The following is a 23,082-nucleotide window of genomic DNA, read 5'->3' as shown; positions in this document are numbered from 1 at the left end:
AGTACGATTGTCAAAGGAAACGTGTGGTCAAAGCTTCATTGTAATAGCCATAGCATGCTTTGAATTCATATGGCTGAACTCGTAAACGTCAGGCGAAGCCGATGCTGAAGCGTGTTTGTGTTTCAGCCATAATCCTGAGATGCTACGATTAGATGTGTGCGTGCATATTAAGGTTTCAGTTTGTTAACAAACTAGAATGACATCTATGTTTCTAGTCTTCTTTTGAAATGTCTTTAATGGTTGTTTTCGTTTTTCAGTTACTGTTCATGTTGAATTGATTTCTAAGTTAGGTAAAAAGAGGGCCAGGTACAAATGTTGATGTGCATTTATAATTTTAGCCGTATCGAGAATCCACTATAAAAAACGTTTCTTAAAAATGAAAGGCTATCCAAAGTTTTCAACGAATCTTCGAATAAACACTGATTTAGAAAAGATAAGGCTTCTAGAACAAATTAAGACGAAGCATATTAAGGAACTAAGACGAACCTTACTAAAGTATGTTATTTAAATTATGAGTTATGTATTTATATATATTTGCAAACCATTGGCCTGGCAGTCAGTCAGTGTAGTGACAATTGGAGATAAGTTTTTTTTTTCGATTCAGTATCTTTCAATGAATTTCCCATAAAAAAAATATGTCAACAGGTATCAATATCATGATCTTAAATGAATAAAACCATGTGTTTATTTCTAAATCAGTTGAAAAATAAATTTGGATAAGCCAGAATTGATAATTTGTTTTTACTCAAATAGATAAGAAAGCAACAACTTTCTTTTTTCGGGTATTCTTGCGATTTGTTACTTTATATAGTATAGATAACAAATTGAATTATGTTTTTGATTATTTTCTAGCTGGTTTGAAAAAAAAACAGTACTTTTCTTCTATAATCATAATATTAATACCTGTTGGTATCTCCAATGGATGATTACACTCTGACTGTCTGGTGTCGTGAATCCATGTTGATGACAAAAATCAACTGCGCAAATTGCTTGAGCAAATATACAAATTGTTTTGATTTATACAATTGTCTGCGCAAACAGCAAACACAACTAAATTAACAACATTAGGTCACTACGCACACCCCAATTTGCGCAGCTTTTTTAATTCTGCCATCGTATCCTGAATGGCCGGCTAAATCCCATGACATAAAATAAAATTTGTATATATTTGTTGTTTAATCTTTTTTCTAGCAACGATGACATGTCCTCCTCCATTATAGACTCGTTGGAATCAAAAATGCCGGAATTGAAATATCCTCTTAAAGAATTGCGAAGAGTTATTTCAGAGTCAATAGCAGAGGAAAATTCTGATATTATTGATGAAGCTGTCCTCATATTTCTAAATGTGTGTAAAGATGAAAACCTAGTAAAGAGGTCTCATTTGGTTGAAATTTCGAAACGATTGGGTATAATACTCGACAAATCCCACTGTCATATATTTCAACTAGTCAGCGAAATATGCACTTATATGGGTAATGTCAATTGGATTAATATAGAAGAGCAATTAAAACGTAAAAACGAAATAGCAAAAAAACAAACATTTTGGGGCTCTGATGTTACAGTGGAATTGCCAACATTTAAATTCAATAATGTGAAGAACCTTCAAGATATTTCTCCTGACCAGGCTAAAACGAAAAATCTCTCTAAGTTATTGTTCCTTTACCAAATGCAAGAACACCTTGAATCCAGAGATCAATTATTGGGCCTGGGCAATATTGCTCTAGTTAAAAAAGTTTTACATTTGCTAAAATCCAAGCATAACAATGAAGAAATTCAAAACGATCTTTGTGAGCTGATTGGATTGAATAATATTGATCTTTCATTAAAAATTCTAGCAAACCGGAAAAATGTAATAAAAGAGCTTGATATTTGCCATGAAAAAATTTCAAAAAGAAAACAAAATTGTTTTTCAAAAAATATGGAACCTAGACCAACTGTTGCAGCGTCAGTAATTGTGCAATCGCTTTTGGAGAGAGATTTAAAAAGGCAGAATCGAAGAGACGAAAAAAAGATCAATCGTATCCTCAAATCCGATGATAGATCAACATTATCATTAAGTACGACGGTAAATCCTTTACAACTGCGGTTACAACAACAAAAAAAACTGATTGAGAATGCAAAGTCAAAGCCTTTACTTCTTTCTGTAAAAAAAAAACAAGAAAGTGTAAATATTCCTCAATATCCTTACGTATTTGACAATGAATTCCTATTGAAACAAAGTGCTGCCTTTATTGGAGGTAGTAAAATAAGGTTACCAGAGAGTGCCGAGAGAATCGAAACAAAGCAATATGAAGAAATAAAAATTCCAGGAGTTGCGATACAGTCACTTTCAATTGGTAACCACAGAGTACAAATTAAAGACTTAGATGATATTGGTAAGATTGTTTTTCGAAATATTACGGAGCTAAATCGTATTCAATCTGTTGTATTTAATACGGCATATTACTCTAACAACAATATGCTCATATGCGCCCCCACAGGCGCTGGGAAAACAAATATTGCCATGCTCACAATTGTTGCTATTATACGATCTCATTTAGAAAATGGAGTTATTAATCGTGATGCATTTAAAATTGTATACATTGCTCCTATGAAAGCATTGGCGTGTGAAATAGCGGAGAATTTTCAGAAACTTCTTAAACCGCTTCATATTAATGTTCGAGAGTTTACTGGCGATATGCAGTTGACGAAGACAGAAATGCAACAAACACATATTCTCGTTACAACACCTGAAAAGTGGGACGTCGTTTCACGTAAAGGAGTTGGAGAAGTAGCTATTATAAATCTGGTTAAGTTACTCATAATAGATGAAGTACATTTATTACATGGAGAGCGGGGACCCGTTGTAGAAGCACTTGTTGCGAGGACATTACGATTGGTGGAATCTTCTCAAAGTATGATCCGAATTATTGGTTTGTCTGCTACTCTACCAAATTATATTGATGTTGCTCATTTTCTACGTGTAAACCCAATGAAAGGACTATTTTATTTCGATAGTCGATTTCGTCCAGTTTCCTTAGATACAAATTTTGTCGGAATTAAAGCAGTAAAACCCATACAACAGTTAAACGACATGGATGATATTTGTTACAATAAGTGTTTGGAAATGGTACAAAAAAATCATCAAGTGATGGTTTTTGTGCATGCTCGTAATGCCACAGTTAGAACTGCCACTGTTTTGCGGGAAAAATCACAGAAAAAGAATCAGAGCTCCTTATTTATTCCTAAAGATTCAAAAGGCTGGAGCCAAGCCATTAGAACCATTTCAAAAAGTAAAAATAGGCAACTAGTTGAGTTGTTTCAATGTGGTATAGGTATTCATCATGCTGGTATGCTGAGGAGCGATAGACGTTTAGTAGAGAAATATTTTTCCGAGGGTTATGTTAAAGTTCTCATCTGTACCGCTACACTCGCTTGGGGAGTCAATTTGCCTGCACATGCAGTCATTATTAAAGGAACTGATATTTATGATTCAAAGCACGGTTCTTTTATTGACCTAGGAATTTTGGACGTGCTGCAAATATTTGGAAGAGCGGGTCGACCACAATATGACAGTAGCGGTGTTGGAACAATCATTACAACATATGAAAAACTTCAGCATTATCTATCTCTACTCACTAACCAATTTCCTATTGAGTCAAATTTTATACACTGCTTAGCTGATAACCTTAATGCTGAGGTAGCGTCAGGAACTGTAACAAATATTGATGAGGCCGTTGAATGGTTAAGTTATACTTATTTATTTGTTCGAATGCGAATAAATCCGCATTGCTATGGCATTGAATATAGTGAAATTCAGAAAGATCCTCTTCTTGAAAACAAGCGACGTATGCTAATTTCAACAGCAGCTATCAGTTTAGATAAAGCAAAAATGATTCGTTACAATAGTCGAACAAACGATTTAAGTATCACGGAATTAGGACGAACGGCCTCGCACTTTTATATAAAATATGATACCGTGGAAATATTTAATGATCTTTTGAAACCTTTTATGACTGAATCTGATATTTTTAATATGATATCACAAGCACAAGAATTTCACCAGCTTAAAGTTCGAGATGATGAGCTTGAAGAACTAGATGAGCTCAGGCACTATTCTTGTAAACTTTCGAGCAATGGAGGCTCAGATGATATACCAGGAAAAGTAAATATTCTATTGCAAACTTATCTCTCTAGAGGTTATATAAAATCATTTTCTCTTGTTTCTGATATGTCATATATTATTCAAAATGTTGTACGAATAGCACGTGCTGTATTCACCATAGTTCTGCGTAATAATAATGCAATGTTAGCTGGCAGGATGTTGCAAATTAGTCAAATGTTTGAAAAACAAATATGGAATACTGAGACTCCGCTGCGTCAGTTTAGCTTGTTACCTCATGAAATAATTGAAAAAGTTGAAAGTCGTGGTCTTAGCGTGTATACCTTAAAAGAAATGAATTTCGCAGAAACGAAAGAAATATTCCGCAATCAAAAGCATGCGTCAATTTTGCTACAGTGTGCTAATGAGTTACCAATTCTGGAATTAGATGTTACTTTACAACCCATAACTCGAACAGTGTTACGCATAACAATTGATATATGGGCTAGCTTTGTTTGGAATGATCGAATACACGGCAAAACGAGTGAAAATTTTTGGCTATGGATAGAAGATCCTGAAACGAATTTCATATATCACTCAGAGTTTGTACAGATCTTACGAAAAACAGTTATAAACGCAGATAAACAAAACTTGACCATAACAGTTCCACTTCGAGAACCACTTCCATCACAATATTTTATTCGCATAACTAGTGAAACTTGGTTGGGGAGCAAAACTGTGTATCCGCTCAGTTTTAAAAATTTATTGCTTCCAGAACATAACCCTCCTCTTACAGAACTTTTACCACTGCAACCTCTAGCATTGACTGCTTTAAAGAATAAACAATATGAAAAACTTTACTCATTTTCACATTTCAATCCTATTCAGACTCAAATTTTCCATAATCTTTATCATACTGACAACAATATTCTATTGGGAGCCCCCACTGGTTCAGGTAAAACAATTGTGGCGGAAATTGCAATATTTCGAGCTTTTGAAAAAAACAACAGAACAAAAGTTGTATACATGGCACCACTTAAGTCTCTGGTTAAAGAAAGAATAAACGATTGGAAGATTAGATTTGAAAGCTATGCAAATAAAAATGTTGTTGAATTAACTGGTGACACTTGCCCAGATATTCAAGCCATTAAAAATAGTCAAATAATTGTCACAACTCCAGAAAAATGGGATAGCATAAGTAGATCGTGGCGAACAAGGGAATACGTTAAAGATGTTTCTTTAATTGTTATCGATGAAATTCACTTACTAGGTGAAGACCGTGGCCCTGTTATCGAAGTGATTGTTACACGTACGAATTTTATATCTTCAAATACAAAAAAATCGATCCGCATAATTGGACTTTCGACTGCATTGGCTAACGCCCAAGATCTTGCTGGATGGCTTGGTATTCAAGAAACTGGTTTATATAACTTTAAACCTTCAGTAAGGCCAGTTCCACTAGCAGTACACATAAATGGCTTCTCTGGAAAGCATTATTGCCCTCGTATGGCAACTATGAACCGCCCTACGTTTCAAGCCATACGTACGTATTCACCTTCAATGCCAGCCATTGTTTTTGTTTCCTCCCGAAGGCAGACCCGATTAACAGCTTTAGATCTAATTACATATGTAACTGGAGAAGATAATCCAAAGCAATTTCTGCATGTGCCAGAAGAAGAAATACAAGACATGTTATATTATATTAAGGATTCAAATTTAAAATTTTGTCTAGCTTTTGGAATAGGTCTTCACCATGCGGGACTTTTAGAAAGTGATAGAAAATGTGTTGAAGATTTATTTCTTAAAAAAAAAATTCAAATACTTGTCGCAACTGCTACATTGGCTTGGGGGGTAAATTTACCTGCACACCTTGTAGTGATAAAAGGAACAGAGTACTTTGATAGCAAGACAAAAAAGTATGTTGATATGCCTATTACTGATGTATTACAAATGATGGGGCGTGCTGGGAGACCACAATTTGATAACGAAGGAGTGGCAGTTGTTTTTGTTCATGACATTAAAAAAAATTACTATAAAAAGTTTCTTTACGACCCATTTCCCGTGGAATCTAGTCTTCTGAATGTTTTACCAGACCATATAAATGCTGAAATCGTATCAGGAACGGTACAAACAAAAGAATCTGCAGTTGAATATTTAACATGGACATACTTCTTCAGAAGGCTTTTGCGGAATCCAACGTATTATAATTTAAAAGCAGTTGATTGTCAAAATATGAATGCATATTTGTCTTCATTAATTGAAAAATGTTTGTTGGAATTGGAAACTGCCGCTTGCATATCGATTTCGAAAAATTCACTATTGCCAACATTTTTGGGCAGAATATCATCATTTTATTATCTTTCTCATAACACAATGAAACATTTTTTAAACAATGTAACTTTTGATATGAGCATAAGTGATCTGCTTTTAGCTATATCCAATTCATATGAATTCGATCAACAACCGGTTCGTCACAATGAGGATTCTAGTAATAAGTAAGTATACAAAAATCGTATAAGTAAAGTAATCAAATCTTTTACTCGTAATAAGCATATACCAACATAACCATTTTTGATATTATTATTTTGTTGTGTTGCAAAATATAACCATTCCCCATTATTTGTATTTTGCTTTGTTGATAGATAATTCCCATCTGTTACAATAGGTAGACAAACTTCCAATTGTAAATCTTCGGGTGATTATGACTTCGGCGTATAATTATACATTTATTTTGCAGCTATCTATTCTTATTTTCCTTGGGAGTAAACCATTTTTAAAAAAAAGTTCACTTAATCCAAAATAGCTGTCTTCGTGTCCTATGTACTTGGTCAACAGCAGCTTAAAATACCTTCAATACATGCATGTGAAGCACACAAAACGAGTGCATCAGCACCACCTCTTGTGAAAATATCACGTACTTGATGTGGTCAAAAACGCTGCTAGATGTTTGGGGTTTCTGAAAACATGCAAGAAATTTGTCTTTCCTTCTGATCTGGCTATAGTTCACAAAACAAAATCTTTCTTTATAGTAGTTTATAAAAACTCTCTTATTCTTCAATCGATAATGTGATAATTTAGTCTAAAAGACAAACGTCTAGTAAGTGAAAAGAATACAAAATTAAAAACTGCTGGCTTTATAATCGAATTATCCATCTTTTTGGCAATTAATCGTTTTTACTTAAGAATGGAAGAGACTTCATTATCTACACAGATCATAAACCTTTTGTTCAACTCAATAAAATCCAAAACTGGATGCAGTTTTTGAAATACACGTCAGCCTGCCTTAATATCCCCATTCACAAACCATATTTGACATATTTAAAGCAAGCACAATAAATAATACAATTAAATGACGCAATTAAGTTTAACCTTAAAAAGCTTTAAAAATGCAAGCAAACATTGAGCAACTTTTCAGCTCCCCTTAACAGACAATATAAGAAAAGAACGAATAAAGTTAAGTTTGAAAAATTAAAGGCCTTTGACTGTGGAGCTAGACGAATACTGTCCATGCGTTTCTCTTCAACTGCAAAATACAGTATTTGATTCCTCACATATCCTTTTCCACGAGCACTTAATTTATTTGATTATTTTATTAAAAATACTTAATTATTATTGATATAATGGTTATACAAAGGAATTTTGTAAAGGTAAAAAAAAGTAGCTCTATTCGGAAACGACATACATATTTGTAAGAAATTGACTATCACATTTTTGTTGTGACAACTTTTTAGGTATCAATTTGATTATCATCTTATATAGATCAAATTCGATTATTTTGACTGTCATTTATCAATATTCACCTTAGCCGATTCCACCCCTGATTTAAAACACGATATTAAGATCTTGTCCCTGTTTATGTGACACAAAACAGATACTTTCTATGACTTTCTTCGGAAAACCGCAACAAAACTTGTATTTATTTATTAATCAAAAGTTTTTGTATGAAATATAAACTTTATGTATACCTCCTTCATTCAACATTCGGGTTTTTCCAAAAACCCTAAGGGTTTAAGAAATATCAGTAAATAGAAAACGAAAAAAGGTGGTCCCTATTCATGTGACACTAAGTGTATGAACCTGTAAGCGATATATACGTAGATATTATTTAATTTGCATATTAACTATTCTTGTTTATTTGTTTCATATTTGAAGACTTTATTTTATTTTATTTTATTTTATTCTTGGTATATATAAACAGTTTAAAGAGTGTAATAAAATTTATTGTAATAGAGTTAATAATCATCATTTTACTTTTATTTTTTGCACCAGAGAACTAGCGAAGCTTTGTCGATACAAGGCAACATCACCAAACTTCGAATCTCCATATATCAAAACATTTCTTTTACTTCAAGCTCATATTATGCGTTTGCCCTTGCCGAATTTAGATTACTTAACCGACACGAAGTCTGTGCTGGACCAAGCTTTACGTGTAATGCAGGTAAGTCAAATGATCTTTAAATTATTAGTTTAAATATTCACCTATTATTTAAAATATCAAAATTCTTTTAATGCATACTTTTTTATATGTACTCATTTTTGATGAAATTTCACTTCATATTTCAAGGCTATGATGGATTATACTGCTGAACGAGGATGGCTTGCAGTAACTTTAAGATTGCAAATATTATCGCAGTGTGTAATACAAGCTAGATGGTTTAATGAACCAGTTTTCTTAACGTTACCAAATGTAACAGATAATAATATCAGTTGCTTTTATAAAATAGATGTTACTCCATATAATCATGACCAATTGAGTTTACCAGTTCTAAAGGAGATTTCTAGGAATAAGTTTGAAAAATTAGCTCCTCTAAGGGAATGTTTCGATGAACCTGCAATAGAAAATATTTACAAAGTAAGCGTCCAGATTTGAGTTATTGCCATTTTTTTGAGAAATTTAAATGTTTACTCATTTTTTAATAGACAATTCAAAATCTACCGGACTTATTTGTAGAAATTGAAATTCAACAGCAAGGTTTTAATAGCGAACAATATTCCGTTCGAAAAATCAATTTCGAAAAAATCGAATGGATCAACATAAATTCAAATCAGGTACATATAAGGATATTCAAATATTTCAAATGCTTACTTTTTTATCTTTACAGACTTATGTACTGATTGCTCGTTTAGTTCGAAAGGCAAATGTTAAAAACTCCTATGTCTATTGTCCTAAATATTCGAAACCCAAACATGAAGGGTGGTTCCTAACACTTGGCTCACAGACAAACAACGAACTCTTAGCAATGAAACGCATATCTGTTGGAGGTAGTTTTTCAGTACATCGTTTATTCTTCCAAGCTCCAATACAGAAAAGGAAGTTAATTTCTACTTTATATGTTATGTCAGATTGTTATATTGGTTTGGATCAGCAATTCGAAATTCATATGAATATTCAGTAATATTAAACAAAAATATTTTCTTTTTAACTTCACCGATACAAAGCAAATGGTATACATTCATTGCAGACTTACAATCAAGTAAAATTTGTTTGAAATTAATTAAAATAAATAGTTATCATTCTGTTCTTTCCTAAAGCTAGTTTTGAATAAAACTTAAAGAATATGTTAAATGCAATTCAATTAAGAACTGAATGTTTGGTGAAATTGAGTAGTTAAAAACTCCATAAAAAAACATTTTTTTTTAATTTTTATTGAATTGAAAAGAAATAAATAACGGTAGTTCTACATGTTAAAGTTCTTTAAGTTTGAGAAAACTGTGAACAAGAGATGTAAATATGGATTAAACTTTCAATATATAAATAGAATATAAAGTTTCCTATCAGTATATTACCGTCTGTAAGGATCCGCTTTGCCTGTGTGGGAACGTGACTTGCCTAAATAAACCCGTAGCTCAGCGGTTGCAAAGGTTCTTCGACCCCGGACTCATCGCAAAAAACCAGTCTAGCATCCCGATGGTAATGATGCGCGAGATATTTACGTAACCCTCCCTACCTGGTTGTCTTCCTCGCTTTTATTCTTCATTTTCCCCCCTCACTCTCTTATCCATTTATGCAAAAAAGCTTAAACCATCATTGTTATGGCTTTAAGTTTCATTTAAAATCCATTATGTTCTTTTATTAAAATATAATATAATAAATGCTTTAATTTTAATTCACAAAGTGTATATGTATGTGGTGAAAATTCAACTTAAATTTTACAAAAAAAATAATTTATCACAACAAAAAAATTTAATTTATTTTAACAAACAAAATTAATCGTATGTAGCAATCAAATGAAATCCAATTGATTCGATATGAATCGCCTTTGATTTATTAAAAAAAATTGATCTTCAATATCTCTTTTACTCGCTTAGTTTTAAAATTACAACTTCCCTTTTTGTTAAAACCCCCCTTTTCTTTGAAGTTATGTATATCTTTTTTCTTTTCTTTTTTAAGAACACTTTCGTTTACCCACCCTATTAATAATTTGTGTCTATATGTATGGTTAGGTTAGGTACGTGAGAGTCTGATTATGCTGATATGATTTAGATCGTTTAAGAAGAATTCTCCTAGGTAATTCTAGCCTTTTCGCGCCAGAGCAGGGTATGTGCAGAGAAGATGAAGAACTGTTTCTTCCTCTATCTGGTCCATACACCTTCTGCAAAAATCATTTGAGAATACGCCTGGTCTCGTGGCCTGCTTTCCTATTACGGTCTTCTTCTGTTCTGTTGATTTTTAATGAACGAGTTACTCCTTGAAGTGGTAAATTTCTGTAGAATTGATGATGCACAGGTGGGATGAAGGGCAAAAGATCCATCATATCCTTTTTTTTTGCTTCTGTAACAATTCTCCTTGAAGGATAAAGTTTATCTTGATTAATATTTAAGAGATTTTGTAAAGGTTTGCCAGTCCTCTTCTTTGATAGGTTAACTTTATAAAATTCTGCATCAGGATCCAATGTCTCTTTAAATTGAAATAGCAGAGGCTCTGTCCGTTGAAACCGAAGCCATCTTATGTTATACCAACTAAAACTACGACCACAAATTGTTCTTTTCCTGTTTGTGATTGCCTTTTCCAAATTATTCGTACTTAAAAACTCTTCACGCTGCATTTCAATTACAGTGAAACGTGGGTCTTTTTGTTTTGCATTTTTTATAATTTCAATCCATTGCTCTGGGCTGTGGATTTGGTTATACCTTCGGCTAGCAGTTTCTATAACTCCGAATTCACCGTCGTTTGGGAGATATGAATGACCAGACACCAAGAATTTAAGATCAATGATATTGATGCTGACGTTATTATCCTGAACAACTCTTAACAAAGAGAGGCTAGTTTTTATGTTCCTGTTTTGACCAGTACAGGAATCTGAGTATGCAATATTATGGGAATGAGATGCAGCGTTTTGTTTTAAATGTTTGACTAAACAAGTTGCAATGTGCTGAGATCCCCGTCCTCCTGTAGTTTCATCCCATACGTACATATATCCTATGTTATTATTCACATTATATATACCAAAATTATATAAATATAAGTTTCTTTTATATTAGGCTACAGACACTGTTAGCTTAGGAAAAGGAAGAGCCTTCTGTAGGTCGAAAGTGATTATATATGCTTCCTCTACTCTTTTTGAGTGGTTTTTTAGGGAATCCCTAGCTGTATCTGCCAAACGCTGATGATCATCTTTCTGGAGACATAAACTTTTCTTAATATCCTCATCGCTTGCAGCTTTTATTTTTAGATCAAGTTCATCGCAAAGCTTAGAAGTATCTTGATGTGGAGGCTTAAAGTGTAAGTTAAACTTTGTGTTGAAAATTTGGTAATAGTATTTAAGTTTTTTGGGTTCAGTTTTTTCCTTTATACAATTCTCTTTATATAAATCGTACATTTTTTTCACCGTCAGTTCACTATTAAGGTATTTTCTGTTAGGGTTTTTTTCCCTAGAATAGTGGCTCTGGTACGCCGGAAAGCTCTGTATATGAGCTATAACATCAGAGTCGTCTAATTCTCTAGAGGACGTTCTACCACGTCGTTCTTGACTGCACTCCGATGCATTTTTTTAGAAATACATCTAAAAAGTCTTCCATTAGTGGTATTGAATGTAGCTAGGAAATACTTTTTGCATACTGCTTTGGTAATGTTTTCACTTTTTAGGAAATATTTGAAAAAAAAATTGGTTTCTGAGTGAAGCCCCCCTGTGACGATTTTGGCGTATAGGACTTGATTTAACTAGTCCATAGAGATATGTATTTTGTAAACTTAAGTCTCCAAGACTCCAAAATTCGTCAAATAATTTTTGTCTAACCTCCTCTGATAATGAAATAAAACACTTGTTTCTGCAGCCACAGTCTAAATTTTTATAAATTTCTTTTTTGGAACTGTTACACCCTTTGCTGTAATGTACTTCTGCCCCGTGTTTCTTTTCACTTTTCTTTCATTTACTTTCCAGGATTTTACATTCCTTGAACGTTTCTTACCTTTCAGTTGTTCGTTTTGTTCGGAATGTAGACTTTCTTGTGTACTCGTAAGGATTTCTGCATGGGATTGGGTATCAGAGTTGACTGCAGTTTCATTTTGTAAAATAGGTGACTCACCAGGAGTATTTGAATTTGAATTATAATCTAAAATGTAAATAAAACATTTTTATACAACAATATTCACATATTTTTTATTAAAAGAATATTTATTACCAGTTGATGGTCCCGCAGTTTCAATACATAACGGTTCGAAGTTGTCAATAATAGGACCTACGATACAACAATTTTTTTTATAAAAAAGATAACAGTTCATCATTATTGCTTTAAACAACATTAAATTTTGCTAAGGCTATGTTTCGCTCAAAAGATTTAATTTACTTACTTGAAAAATCATCATTTTCTTCTTCACAGCTTGGAAGGTATTCAGAATCCAAATCAGAAACACTAAAATCACTCATACTTTATTATATGTATGTATTAAAAAAAACTTTATTTTAAGAAAGGTTATGCACTTGCAGTTGATTACACATTCAATTTTCCTCATTCAATGGTAATGGCAAAAAAAATGGAAGAACAATTTGAAACATGTTTCACTTTTATACGGATAGTTCCACTTGTTCCATTTTTAAACTGAAATTTTGATAAAAAGAGTAACAGCACATTTTTGACGCTGATCTTTTTTTTTATAAGGTACACATTATAATAATGTGTTTAAAGGTAAAATCTCGATTTTTCTTAAAAAGTGGATTTAGACCATTATTATTCTGAACGCCTCACATATTGATGTTGTTCCATCTGGTGCCTGCCCTCCTCACAGCGTCTTGCATTAGCAACAATTTACAAGTAGCTATTGGTATGCCAATACGTGCCAAACGTGGTAGGATGGGCTGTACTGTAGAGATGATCGACAGTTATGGACTGTTATAGAGTTTGTAGAGACAGAGTCCAGAGATTTGAGAGCGACCTGCTTATCTGAGAAAATACGGATATCAGGATGTCGATATCACGTTTTCTTTAAACCAGGACAGGACTTCCTTTATCGCCAAAAGTTTCGCCTGGAACATGCTACAAGAATTGGGAAAGCGGAATGAGAGACTTAATTTCAGTCGTTCAGAGTACACACCTCCATCAACCCCTTCTTTTTTTTTGACCCATCTGTATAGAAATGGATTGACTCATCTTGCAGGAAAGTCCTATCCCCACAAAAAGATCTGGGAGGTATAGAAATCTGGAAATTTCTGTAGAATTGCAGTTGTGGGATGGTGTAGTCTGTGTGCTTTGGAATTGATTCTAAATACCTAAGAATTACGGAGTGACCAATGTTATTGTTACTCCGCTGCGACGAAGCTTTGAGGCGAAAAGCAGAGCTTGCAGCTATTTGTTTGCTAAATATGTCAAGAGGTGTTAGGTAGAGTAAGGTGTCCAGTGCCGCAAATGGGGTCGTGCGAAGCGATCCGCTTATACATAGGCAAGCTGAACGTTGGACTTTATTTAGCTTATCCCTGTTTATACCTTTCTTTACAGCAGTCTACCATACTGCCACACCGTACATTAAAATCGGTCTGATTACCGATGTGTACAGCCAATGCGCGATTTAGTTTTTTATCTAAGATAAGACCAAGGTATTAAGCCTCGCCTGAGAATTTTAATTGGATTCCTTTAATATAGTGAGGAATGACAAATGGAATTTTGTATCTCCTCGAAAATAAGACCAAATCGGTTTTGTGTGGGTTAACACCCAGTCCAACGCCTATCCGCCCAAAGTATTAGTTTGTCCAAGGCATTTTGCAAGAGTTCTATTAGGATGTTAAGATACTTTCCTGCAACTGCTATAGCAACATCGTCCGTATAGCCCATCACTCTGAAGCCCTCCGCATCCAGACTAGTTAGGATTTCATTCACCACTAGGTTCCAGAGGAAAGTGGGTAGAACAACACCTTACGGTGTCCCTCTACTAACGAATCGTCTACCAGAAGAGTTGACCAGTTTTGAGTTAATTATTCTGCTAGTAAGCATTAAATGAATTAACTTCCGAAGCGAACTCTCTACATTTAGAGATGTCAGTGCAGATGTGATTGCAGATGTGTCCACGTTGTTAAAGGCACCTTCGTTGCCAAGGAAAGCAACCATAGTGAACTATTTATGATGGAGGGAATATTCGACGGTGCGTACTAAGGTGTGTAACGCTGTTTCCACCGATTTAAATTAACAGAAGGCATGTTGAAACGAAGACAGAAGTCTTGTATCAATAATTTCCCTTAAATGGATATTAATCAATCTTCCAACGGTCTTAAGAATTAATGATGATAGACTTATATGTCATAGATTTTTAGGATTGACTTGCGAGCATTTACCTGCTTTGGGCATAAAAACATCTTTAACTTCTCTCCATGCCGAGGGAACATAGACCAGGTAAAGACAGAGGGTAAAAATTGCCTCAAGGATTGGTGCATCTAGTCCTGCAGATTTAATTGGTTTGAAGCTGTTGAGAGCCTATTGTAGCTTGTCAATTGTGATCACACCTTGTGCATATGTTGTATTTGAACTTGAACATATATAATTGTTGCAAGTTTTGATAAGAGAACTACCAGGAATGTGAGTGTGCAATAGTAAGTTCAGCGATTCATTACTTGAATTTGTAAAGGAGCCATCTGCATTTTTCAAGCAGCTTGGCATCGCTGGACTAGTTGAAAGAGTTTTCCGTAACCTAGAGGCTTCAGAAGTTTCTTCTATTGTGCCACAGAAGGATCGCCAAGAAGATTGCTTATATTTCCTAAGTGCCTTCTTGTAGATTTTTAGGGATTGTTTGTAAGAGTCCCAGTGAGAGGCTAGTCTTGCGGCTTTGGCCCGGTTGAAGTTTCCTGCATTCTTTCCTGAGCGAGTCAAGCTCTGAGACCCACCATTGTGGTTTCATCTATCCTATTATGTGTATAAGTGGACAAGCAAATTCTAGCGATCTGTTCATAGCTGAGGTTAGGTTATTGACTTTGTTTTCAATTTCATAAGCGTAAGAGGAAGGACTAGATAGTCCAGGTTCTAGTAAACTCTGTAATGAGTTCCTGTATGAAGCCAAGTCAATTTTCTGATAGTTTCGAAAAGTCAATGGACTCGGGTTATCATCCACATTTATATTGAACTGGATATATCTATGATCAGAGAACGAGTGTTCTTTTAATACTTTCCAGTCCAAGATCATATGGTGTATAGTATCTGAGACAAGAGCCATGTCTAAGACTTCTTGTATAGTTTTAGTTATGAAGGTTGTTTCATTTCCAACATAACTTAGAGGTTAGTACAAGGAATATAAACAAAAAGAGACTCGTCTCTGTCGTTGATGTTCGTACTACCCCATACAGTATGATGAGCGTTAACATCGCTCCCAATAATTAGGTGGATCCTTTGCCTTTCCAGGGAGAGGTCCAAAGTGGTCATGTCCAATACAGGCCGACACTAGCCAGAAACTTCCTTTGGTTGTTTCCAGCCTTGCTATGTTCGTCTTCGCTAGAAGGATCATGTCAAGGGCGTCCTCAGTCTCCATTAAGGATGAACTTTCTACGACTTTTTTGAAGAAATACAGAACCAGTAAATGAAACAAACAACAACTTGATTAAAAATAAGTTTTAATAATAATAAAAGATTGTTAAATTAAGAGAGAACTTTCTAGACAGAACGAATGTATTCAAGTACAACAAAATACAAAAAGATGTAGATGTAGATACTTTTGTTTGGTGCTGCCAAATTAGTTTGATGTGTGATCGTTCTAGTTATTTGCGTATTCAATATTTTTAAAGGGTGGAGACGCGATTTTAAACGGCATGGGTGCATCGTAACCCTCTGTTAGTATAGAAGATGACGTCCAAGACCCACCATTCGCGACTTCACATTCGGTTATTGTAGGGGGCCTGCTATCGGCGTTAACCTCATTTTTTGTGTAAATTCAAATTTTAATGGATTCGAAGACATAGTTTATAGAGTTAAGGGCTAGAGGGACCAAGGACTCATTGTTGAGTACTACAATGGCACTCCTATGAAGACCCTTCACTTCCTCTAGCTTGGCTATCTTCCAGTTATGCGTCGGAAGGGACGGGTTACAAGCCTCATCTCGAAAATGTCCTCAATACCAGCAGCTTCGATTGGAATTCAAATGAGGCTCTAGGTCTGCTAGGTATGTCTTCCATAGCGACAACCTGGCCAAACCTCACCTTACCGGCTGACACCAAACTTGCATAGGTCACAAGACCTCTTGTCGCCACAAACCATGAGTTTGACATATAATTGATGCCAACCCCCATCGCTTATGGAAGCAAGTGGTCCTCGAAGCTCCTTCAAAATGCTTAAAAAGCCAAACGAGAGCTTTACCTTGACCAACTGCCAAAAATCACCCAATATTGTGCCATCATCATCGTTCCTGCCAATGACCCGAACCACGACTTTACCCTCCGCGACGTCACTGAAACTGGCTTGTTTCTTGATTGGATTGAGGGGAATGCCAGTGTTGTGCACTCGAGGCCGTTTTGGTGTCGGTACGGCCCCCTGAAGAGACCTTTCTCGTTTGGACGTAGAGTCCTTATTGGTCCTTTTTGCAACAAGTATGCGTTTAGCCCATGCGACGATAGTGGTTCGCTGTGGTGTCCTTTCAGCTCCCGATGATGCACCAGAGGCCTTTAGCTTTTCGCCATTGTCTATATAGGCTTTTTGAGAATTTCCCCTTTCCATTTCTAGATGTTCTCTCATTAGTAGTGGTAGGGCCATTATTCACAATCCTGCCACTACTGGAATTAGGTATCGCTTCTTTTTCACTCTCGTTGCTACGAACAGCAGAGGAGGGTCCATGATTGGCCACTACTCTCTTCTCTGTGTTGGTTTTTCATTTTTGTTTTTTTGTTTTTAAAGATCTTTGGTCCCACGATTTGCGAAGAAAATGTTTATGTATATACTAAAAGAAAATCGACTTACCCGTTCTTCTGCTCTATTGTGTCGACTGCTGCTGGAAGGCTATGGTCAGTGAATAGTTTAACGTAGGTTACAAGATTTACGAAATTGTTCACTGTTAGCTTCAAACAAAAATGTAACAAAATTTTATTTAACGTTTCCCGAAACGTATTTCATTAAAAGATTTTTGGCTTGAAGCAGATATTATTATCACCACAATAATTTAATTTTTAAGTTAAGTTTAACGCAAAATTATTTAAAATTTAAAGAAATAAAAAAATATATATAATAGATGACGGTGGTCGAACTGAAGCAAGCTTTCCTCTGGTACTTTTTGTCGGCGATTTTTTAATTCATTTTTATTAATTCATTCTTAAACCTATCTTAAAGCAAGACAAAAATTCATAAAACTAGCCTAATTATCCATAACTTACAACTAACTTAATGGTCCCATACGGACACTCTAAGTTAAACTATAACACTTAAGCATTATTCACATGAGCACGACCAACGACCAACAATGAACGAATATTCGTCGATTTTGACATTTCTTTCACATGAGAGTTTTTAATTCGTCGCGAATGAAGTTTGACTTATGTTTTTTTTGTGTTTATCATTATTTTGTTTTGAAAACGAACGAGTGAGAACATGCGGTCGAAACTATATTTGTTTAAAAAAAAATGATTGGTTTCCTTGTTAATAAACAAAACAAGGAAAAGATTTCATGTTCATCCATTTAATGCAAATCGGAAAATTGAAGGAGAATATGTTTCCTTAATAAGAATGCTGGAAAAATATCCCGAACAGTTCTTTACATATTTTAGGATGTCAAAGGAAACATTTGACTACATTTTGAGCTTGGTGAAGAAAAACTTGGTTGCGAAACTTACTAGCTTTAGAAACGTCATTATTTGCGCCAAGGAAAAGTTAGTAATTACTTTGAGGTAAGAGCTATTGTCCTTGTACAATATAAAGTTGTTTCAAATTTGTTAAAGATTATAATTTTTCCAGATTCTTAGCTACTGGTGCAAGCTTTGTCGACCTTGCCTACAGATTTCGAATGGGAGTGTCCACCGTAAAAAAAGTAATAGATACTACCCTTGAGGCTATCAACGCCAATTGCTTAGAAATCGCCATACCCAGTTCACTTTCAAAAGACGATTGGAAAAAATTTCATTAGAATTTTTTGAGCGCTGGAACTTTCCGAATTGCTTACGTGCTGTAGAAGGCAAACATGTTTTAACGTTTGCTCCAAAAAAAAGTGGAAGTTTTTATTTCAATTATAAAAAAACATTTTCGTACAACCTGATGGCAGTTGTGGATGCAAAATATCGATTTTTAATGGTGGACATAGGAGCTTATGGCAGTAACGCGGATTCGACAGTTTTCAGTTGCAGTCCTTTTAGCAACGCTTGGCTCAATAATTCTACAGAACTGAATATTCCAGAGGATTCACCTCTTCCTGGAACAACCACAAAATTAAACTATGTTATCATTGGAGATGAAGGCTTTGCACTGAAGTCAACAATCTTGAGACCTTTTCCTGGCCGAAATCTCTCACAAGGGGAAAGAATTTTTAACTATAGGCAATACTTAAATATTTACACTTGTAAATATGTATTTATTTGAATAACCTTTTTCTTTTACAGATTATCTAGAGCTAGGAGAGTGGTTGAAAATGCGTTTGGCATCATGGCCCATACTTGGAGAATTCTCATGAAACGGTTGGAAGTTGGCAAAGAATCAGGTAATCGAATAATTCTAAGCTGTTGCATCCTCCACAATTTTCTCAGACAAAAAAAAACATAGAAATATGTTTGAACAAGAAAATCCTATCCAAGATTCAGAAGATTCGATTTTAAAGTCAACACTTGCTTCAGGATATGATGTTCGAGGAAAGTTTGTTAACTGGTGCTTGGAGGAAGGAAGTGTTAGCTTTCAATACGATATGATTTAATGAAACAATATTAGTTAAAAGACGTTATTCATTTTACCAAAAAGAATTAATTTTAATTCAATTAACTTGTGCCTCTTCTATATTTACAAAACATAAATAAAAAATATACTCCATAATTTAAATAAACCTTAGGACTTATTTCAAATAAAAATAAACAGAAATAAAAATATGCTTCCTGCACTAACAAAAAATGTACATTTCATAAAACTAAAAACTAATTAAAAAAACAAGCAAAAGTAAAATAAAATTACATTTAAAATTTCAGTCTTCATATTTAAAAAAAAACTTACAACTAATTTGACATAAAAATAAATAGAAATAAAAATATGCTTCCTGCACTAAAAATAAATTTACACTTCACAAAACTAAAAACTAATAAAAACAAGAAAAAGTAAAATATATCACATCAAACATTTTAGTCGTCTTCAAATTCAATTTGATGAAAGACATTCAATGTCTGCGCCTCAAGTTTTGATTGCTTCCGCCGGGTCCAAGAACTGGCACGTTGTGCGAGTGACAAAAAAAATGTCTCCAGCGGAGTTGACTCTGGCTCATTGATTTGAGTCAATGCCGCCAAAACCTTTTCGGTATCAGACTCCCTTTTTCTCTTTCATGCTGGTGGTGATGGTGTTTCCGAAGTCCAGCACGAAACCGTAGGGAATGAGTCCTCGGTATCATCCTGCAATTGGAAAGAGTTTTCTTTTCCTCGTGCCATATTCCCGACAGTTCTAGAAAACAAAGACACACCAACATTAACTAAAAACATTCAACAAAAGCTATTTTAAAATTACCTTGGCACTTCGATGTTCGGAACTAAAAACTTCATTATTTCAAAATACGGCCATGGCTTCTTCGCATATGCCTGCGACCCACTCGGCACATTTTTTTCTTTTTTATAATATTTCGAGAATGTATTTCTCAAATTCTTCCACCTATCTTTGCACGTTGTTACTGAAATAAAAAATGTTTTCTTTAGCGCATGAAATATTCCCTGCAATATTTTTTTTAATTACCATCTGCATTCAAAACATATCCAATGTAATTCCAAATTTGTTCCTTCTTATTTCTATCGGAATAGAAAGGGTCGGCTTTATTGTAATGCACTGGATTGGCCTCCACTTCTAAAATTAACCTTTCATCAAACTCCTGGAATTATTTTATATATATATGATACTCATTTGAATTTTATTATCAATCAAATTTTCTTTACGTTTTTATCCATATTTTTTTCAAGAAGCCACAGCCGAACACCATTCACCATCGAAACCAAAACAAGAATGATTATTTAAGGTTAGGTACGAGCGATTATTTTATTCGTTGCGAGTGTGGATAATGTGGAACGCTAATAAAGTTTGACAGTTCGTGTCAACTTAAATTTTTTTCGCGACGAATAAATTTGTTTTCTTAAATTTATTAATATATGATATTGAAAAGTAAAAGTATGTATCATAAATCAAATAGAGACTATGTTGCTATAGTTTTGTTAAGAATTTGTGTGGAAATATGTCTTTAAATGTATATAAACTAACATTTTGTAATTCATTCGTCGTTCGTTGGTCGCGACGTGAATACTACTTTAATACTAATGCCTTTCGGCCCTAAGATCTATTTTACTTAACTTTAAATTTTATTTATTTTTGTATTCATTGGAAAATTTGAAAAAAAATTAATATCTATATGGCAAGTTTTGCATTCGTGCAAAATTTCGAACTCGAGATTTTAATCAAACATGATATTACGATGGTAGAGAAGTCGAAAAAAGTGGGTCCCGCGAATCCATCCGGTCTGTTTCGTCTGTCTGTCCACGCTCCTACAGCCTAAATCATTGGGTCGATTGAGTTCAAACTTGGAAGATAAGGTATTGAGTAGTTTCGCGTTAGACGTTTTTTAGATCATAACTAACAGTGGCCCCCATACAATTTTTTTGGTCAAAAAACGAAAATTCGAATTTTCTCAAAAAAAACCGATTGAATTTCTTTTTAATTTTCTCTAAAATTAATAAGAAAAAAATATTTTTGTATTCCTTAGAAAATGTAAAGCTCATAGAACTGTTATTTTTTTTTTTAATTTTCTCAGCAACTTATGAACTGATTTGAATTTTTTTTGAATACGTTCTTATATTGCCTTAACAATATTTGGTTATCAAAATTGCAATTTTTATTGTTTGGATTTTAAAAAAATATTGAACTTTTTTTCAAAATTCTATATCTCAAAAAGGAGTCAACTTTTTTTTACGAAATTCAAGTCTAGAGAATATATTTACCATCACTAGACAATTGCAAGAAAAGAGAAAAAACCACTCTAACGATTTTCAAAAAAAAATTTGAAAAATCAAGGGTTTTTTAATTTATAAAATGGCTTTTAAGTTTTTGAAGACAAACTTATTTTACATGTAAAATTTTGAATCTTAAAATAGTTTTTTTTTAAATTATTTTAACTGTATTAAATGTAACCCCCTCCCATCTCACCAGATCACATTCTGTGCATGAGCCCGAAAGATCGCATTATTTTAACAACATTTTAATTACATTCCCATCTTTTATCCAAATTAATGCATTTATTACATATTTATGTATTTTTATAGCTATAATTATTGTAAATACAAACGATGGTCGTGTAGCGCCACTGCATCTGATAAACGAATATGATATATTCAATCAACAGTCTATTTTAAAGTGTCTATCAAGCAGTATTATCTTGGTACCTTTGTATATATGATTTTAAAATATTATTCTTTCACACATCATTTACTTGCCTTCGCCTATATAAAAAAATAAATACTTAGTACAAGTTAAAGAAACGGACAAGAAAGAGTATATGTATTTTCTATTAGAATCACTTGTTCAACGTATACACATTATACCTATAAAGTTATTACGTTCAACCTCTACAACTACTGTGTCAATTTAATAAATATGATTTAAAATCATGAAAAATGAATTTACAATAAACCAACCATTGCATCGGGGCGAAACGCATATTTTGAACACCATGCTGGTTTATTGTAAATTCATTTTTCATGATTTTAAATCATATTTATCAAATTTCATATGTAAGCTCTTTATGTGAAAACATACACAAGGATAGACTCAAATAGAATAAAGAAAATTGTGTTGACTTTTTGGGTTAAAATTTAATTATATCACTTATTCTGCTTACTGCTCATGGGAATGGGAATAATATTTTTCTCTCGCTCCCGCTGAATTTCTCCACTTTCAATACTAACGAAAACGTATCGGCATCTGGTCGCCCAAAAACGTTCTGCTCATGAGAGTACTATTGTTTTCATATACAAAAATCGCGCAGTTTTTTGACAAATCAAATTTTTGAAACCAAACTTATTTTACAGGTATATTTTTTAATCTTATGTAAGTACTTTTTTAAACATACTCTTAGCTTACAGTAGCAAGTTCGTGCGACCCAGTCGTGCACTTTATTTATTTTTATTTAAAACTATTTCAAATAAGGTCCTTAATATAAAACTTAAAGCTAACTTAAACCACCTATTCTACCTACAAACTTCTTAAAACTAGAACAACCACAGCAGCAAATCTAACTATCTAACATTTTTTGTTTTTTATATTTTCATGTTTTTTTTTGTTTTTATTCCATGTTTTTTTCTTTTTTTTGTATTTTTTGTTATATTTCTTTTTGTGTCACCATGCCTATTCTACTTTAAACTAAACCCTAAAACTATAAAACA

At 33.7% G+C, this 23,082-nt stretch overlaps 3 protein-coding genes across 3 annotated transcripts; 1 reads left to right on the top strand and 2 right to left on the bottom strand.

Moving 5' to 3' along the window:
* Positions 1 to 248: 248 nt before the first annotated feature.
* Positions 249 to 9,764, top strand: LOC129938405 (activating signal cointegrator 1 complex subunit 3). Its single transcript, XM_056045943.1, has 6 exons — positions 249 to 495; positions 1,192 to 6,576; positions 8,351 to 8,519; positions 8,646 to 8,933; positions 9,002 to 9,130; positions 9,184 to 9,764. Exons 1-6 carry the CDS (start codon positions 377 to 379, stop codon positions 9,475 to 9,477), a joined length of 6,384 nt encoding a protein of 2,127 aa, XP_055901918.1. The 5' UTR covers positions 249 to 376; the 3' UTR covers positions 9,478 to 9,764.
* Positions 9,765 to 10,732: 968 nt separating this feature from the next.
* Positions 10,733 to 13,237, bottom strand: LOC129938409 (uncharacterized). The gene is made up of 3 exons (XM_056045948.1): positions 12,873 to 13,237; positions 12,704 to 12,760; positions 10,733 to 12,634 (listed from the first exon to the last, which is right to left on the bottom strand). Exons 1-3 carry the CDS (start codon positions 12,946 to 12,948, stop codon positions 12,363 to 12,365), a joined length of 405 nt encoding a protein of 134 aa, XP_055901923.1. The 5' UTR covers positions 12,949 to 13,237; the 3' UTR covers positions 10,733 to 12,362.
* Positions 13,238 to 19,253: 6,016 nt separating this feature from the next.
* On the bottom strand, positions 19,254 to 20,871 carry LOC129938408 (transcription factor Adf-1-like). The gene is made up of 4 exons (XM_056045947.1): positions 20,590 to 20,871; positions 20,393 to 20,525; positions 20,171 to 20,330; positions 19,254 to 20,107 (listed from the first exon to the last, which is right to left on the bottom strand). Exons 1-4 carry the CDS (start codon positions 20,638 to 20,640, stop codon positions 19,990 to 19,992), a joined length of 462 nt encoding a protein of 153 aa, XP_055901922.1. The 5' UTR covers positions 20,641 to 20,871; the 3' UTR covers positions 19,254 to 19,989.
* Positions 20,872 to 23,082: the final 2,211 nt, after the last annotated feature.

This window comes from Eupeodes corollae, chromosome 1 (genome assembly GCF_945859685.1).
Source record: "Eupeodes corollae chromosome 1, idEupCoro1.1, whole genome shotgun sequence".
NCBI classification, from domain to species: Eukaryota; Metazoa; Arthropoda; class Insecta; order Diptera; family Syrphidae; genus Eupeodes; species Eupeodes corollae.
This window is presented reverse-complemented; position numbering and strand designations above follow the sequence as displayed.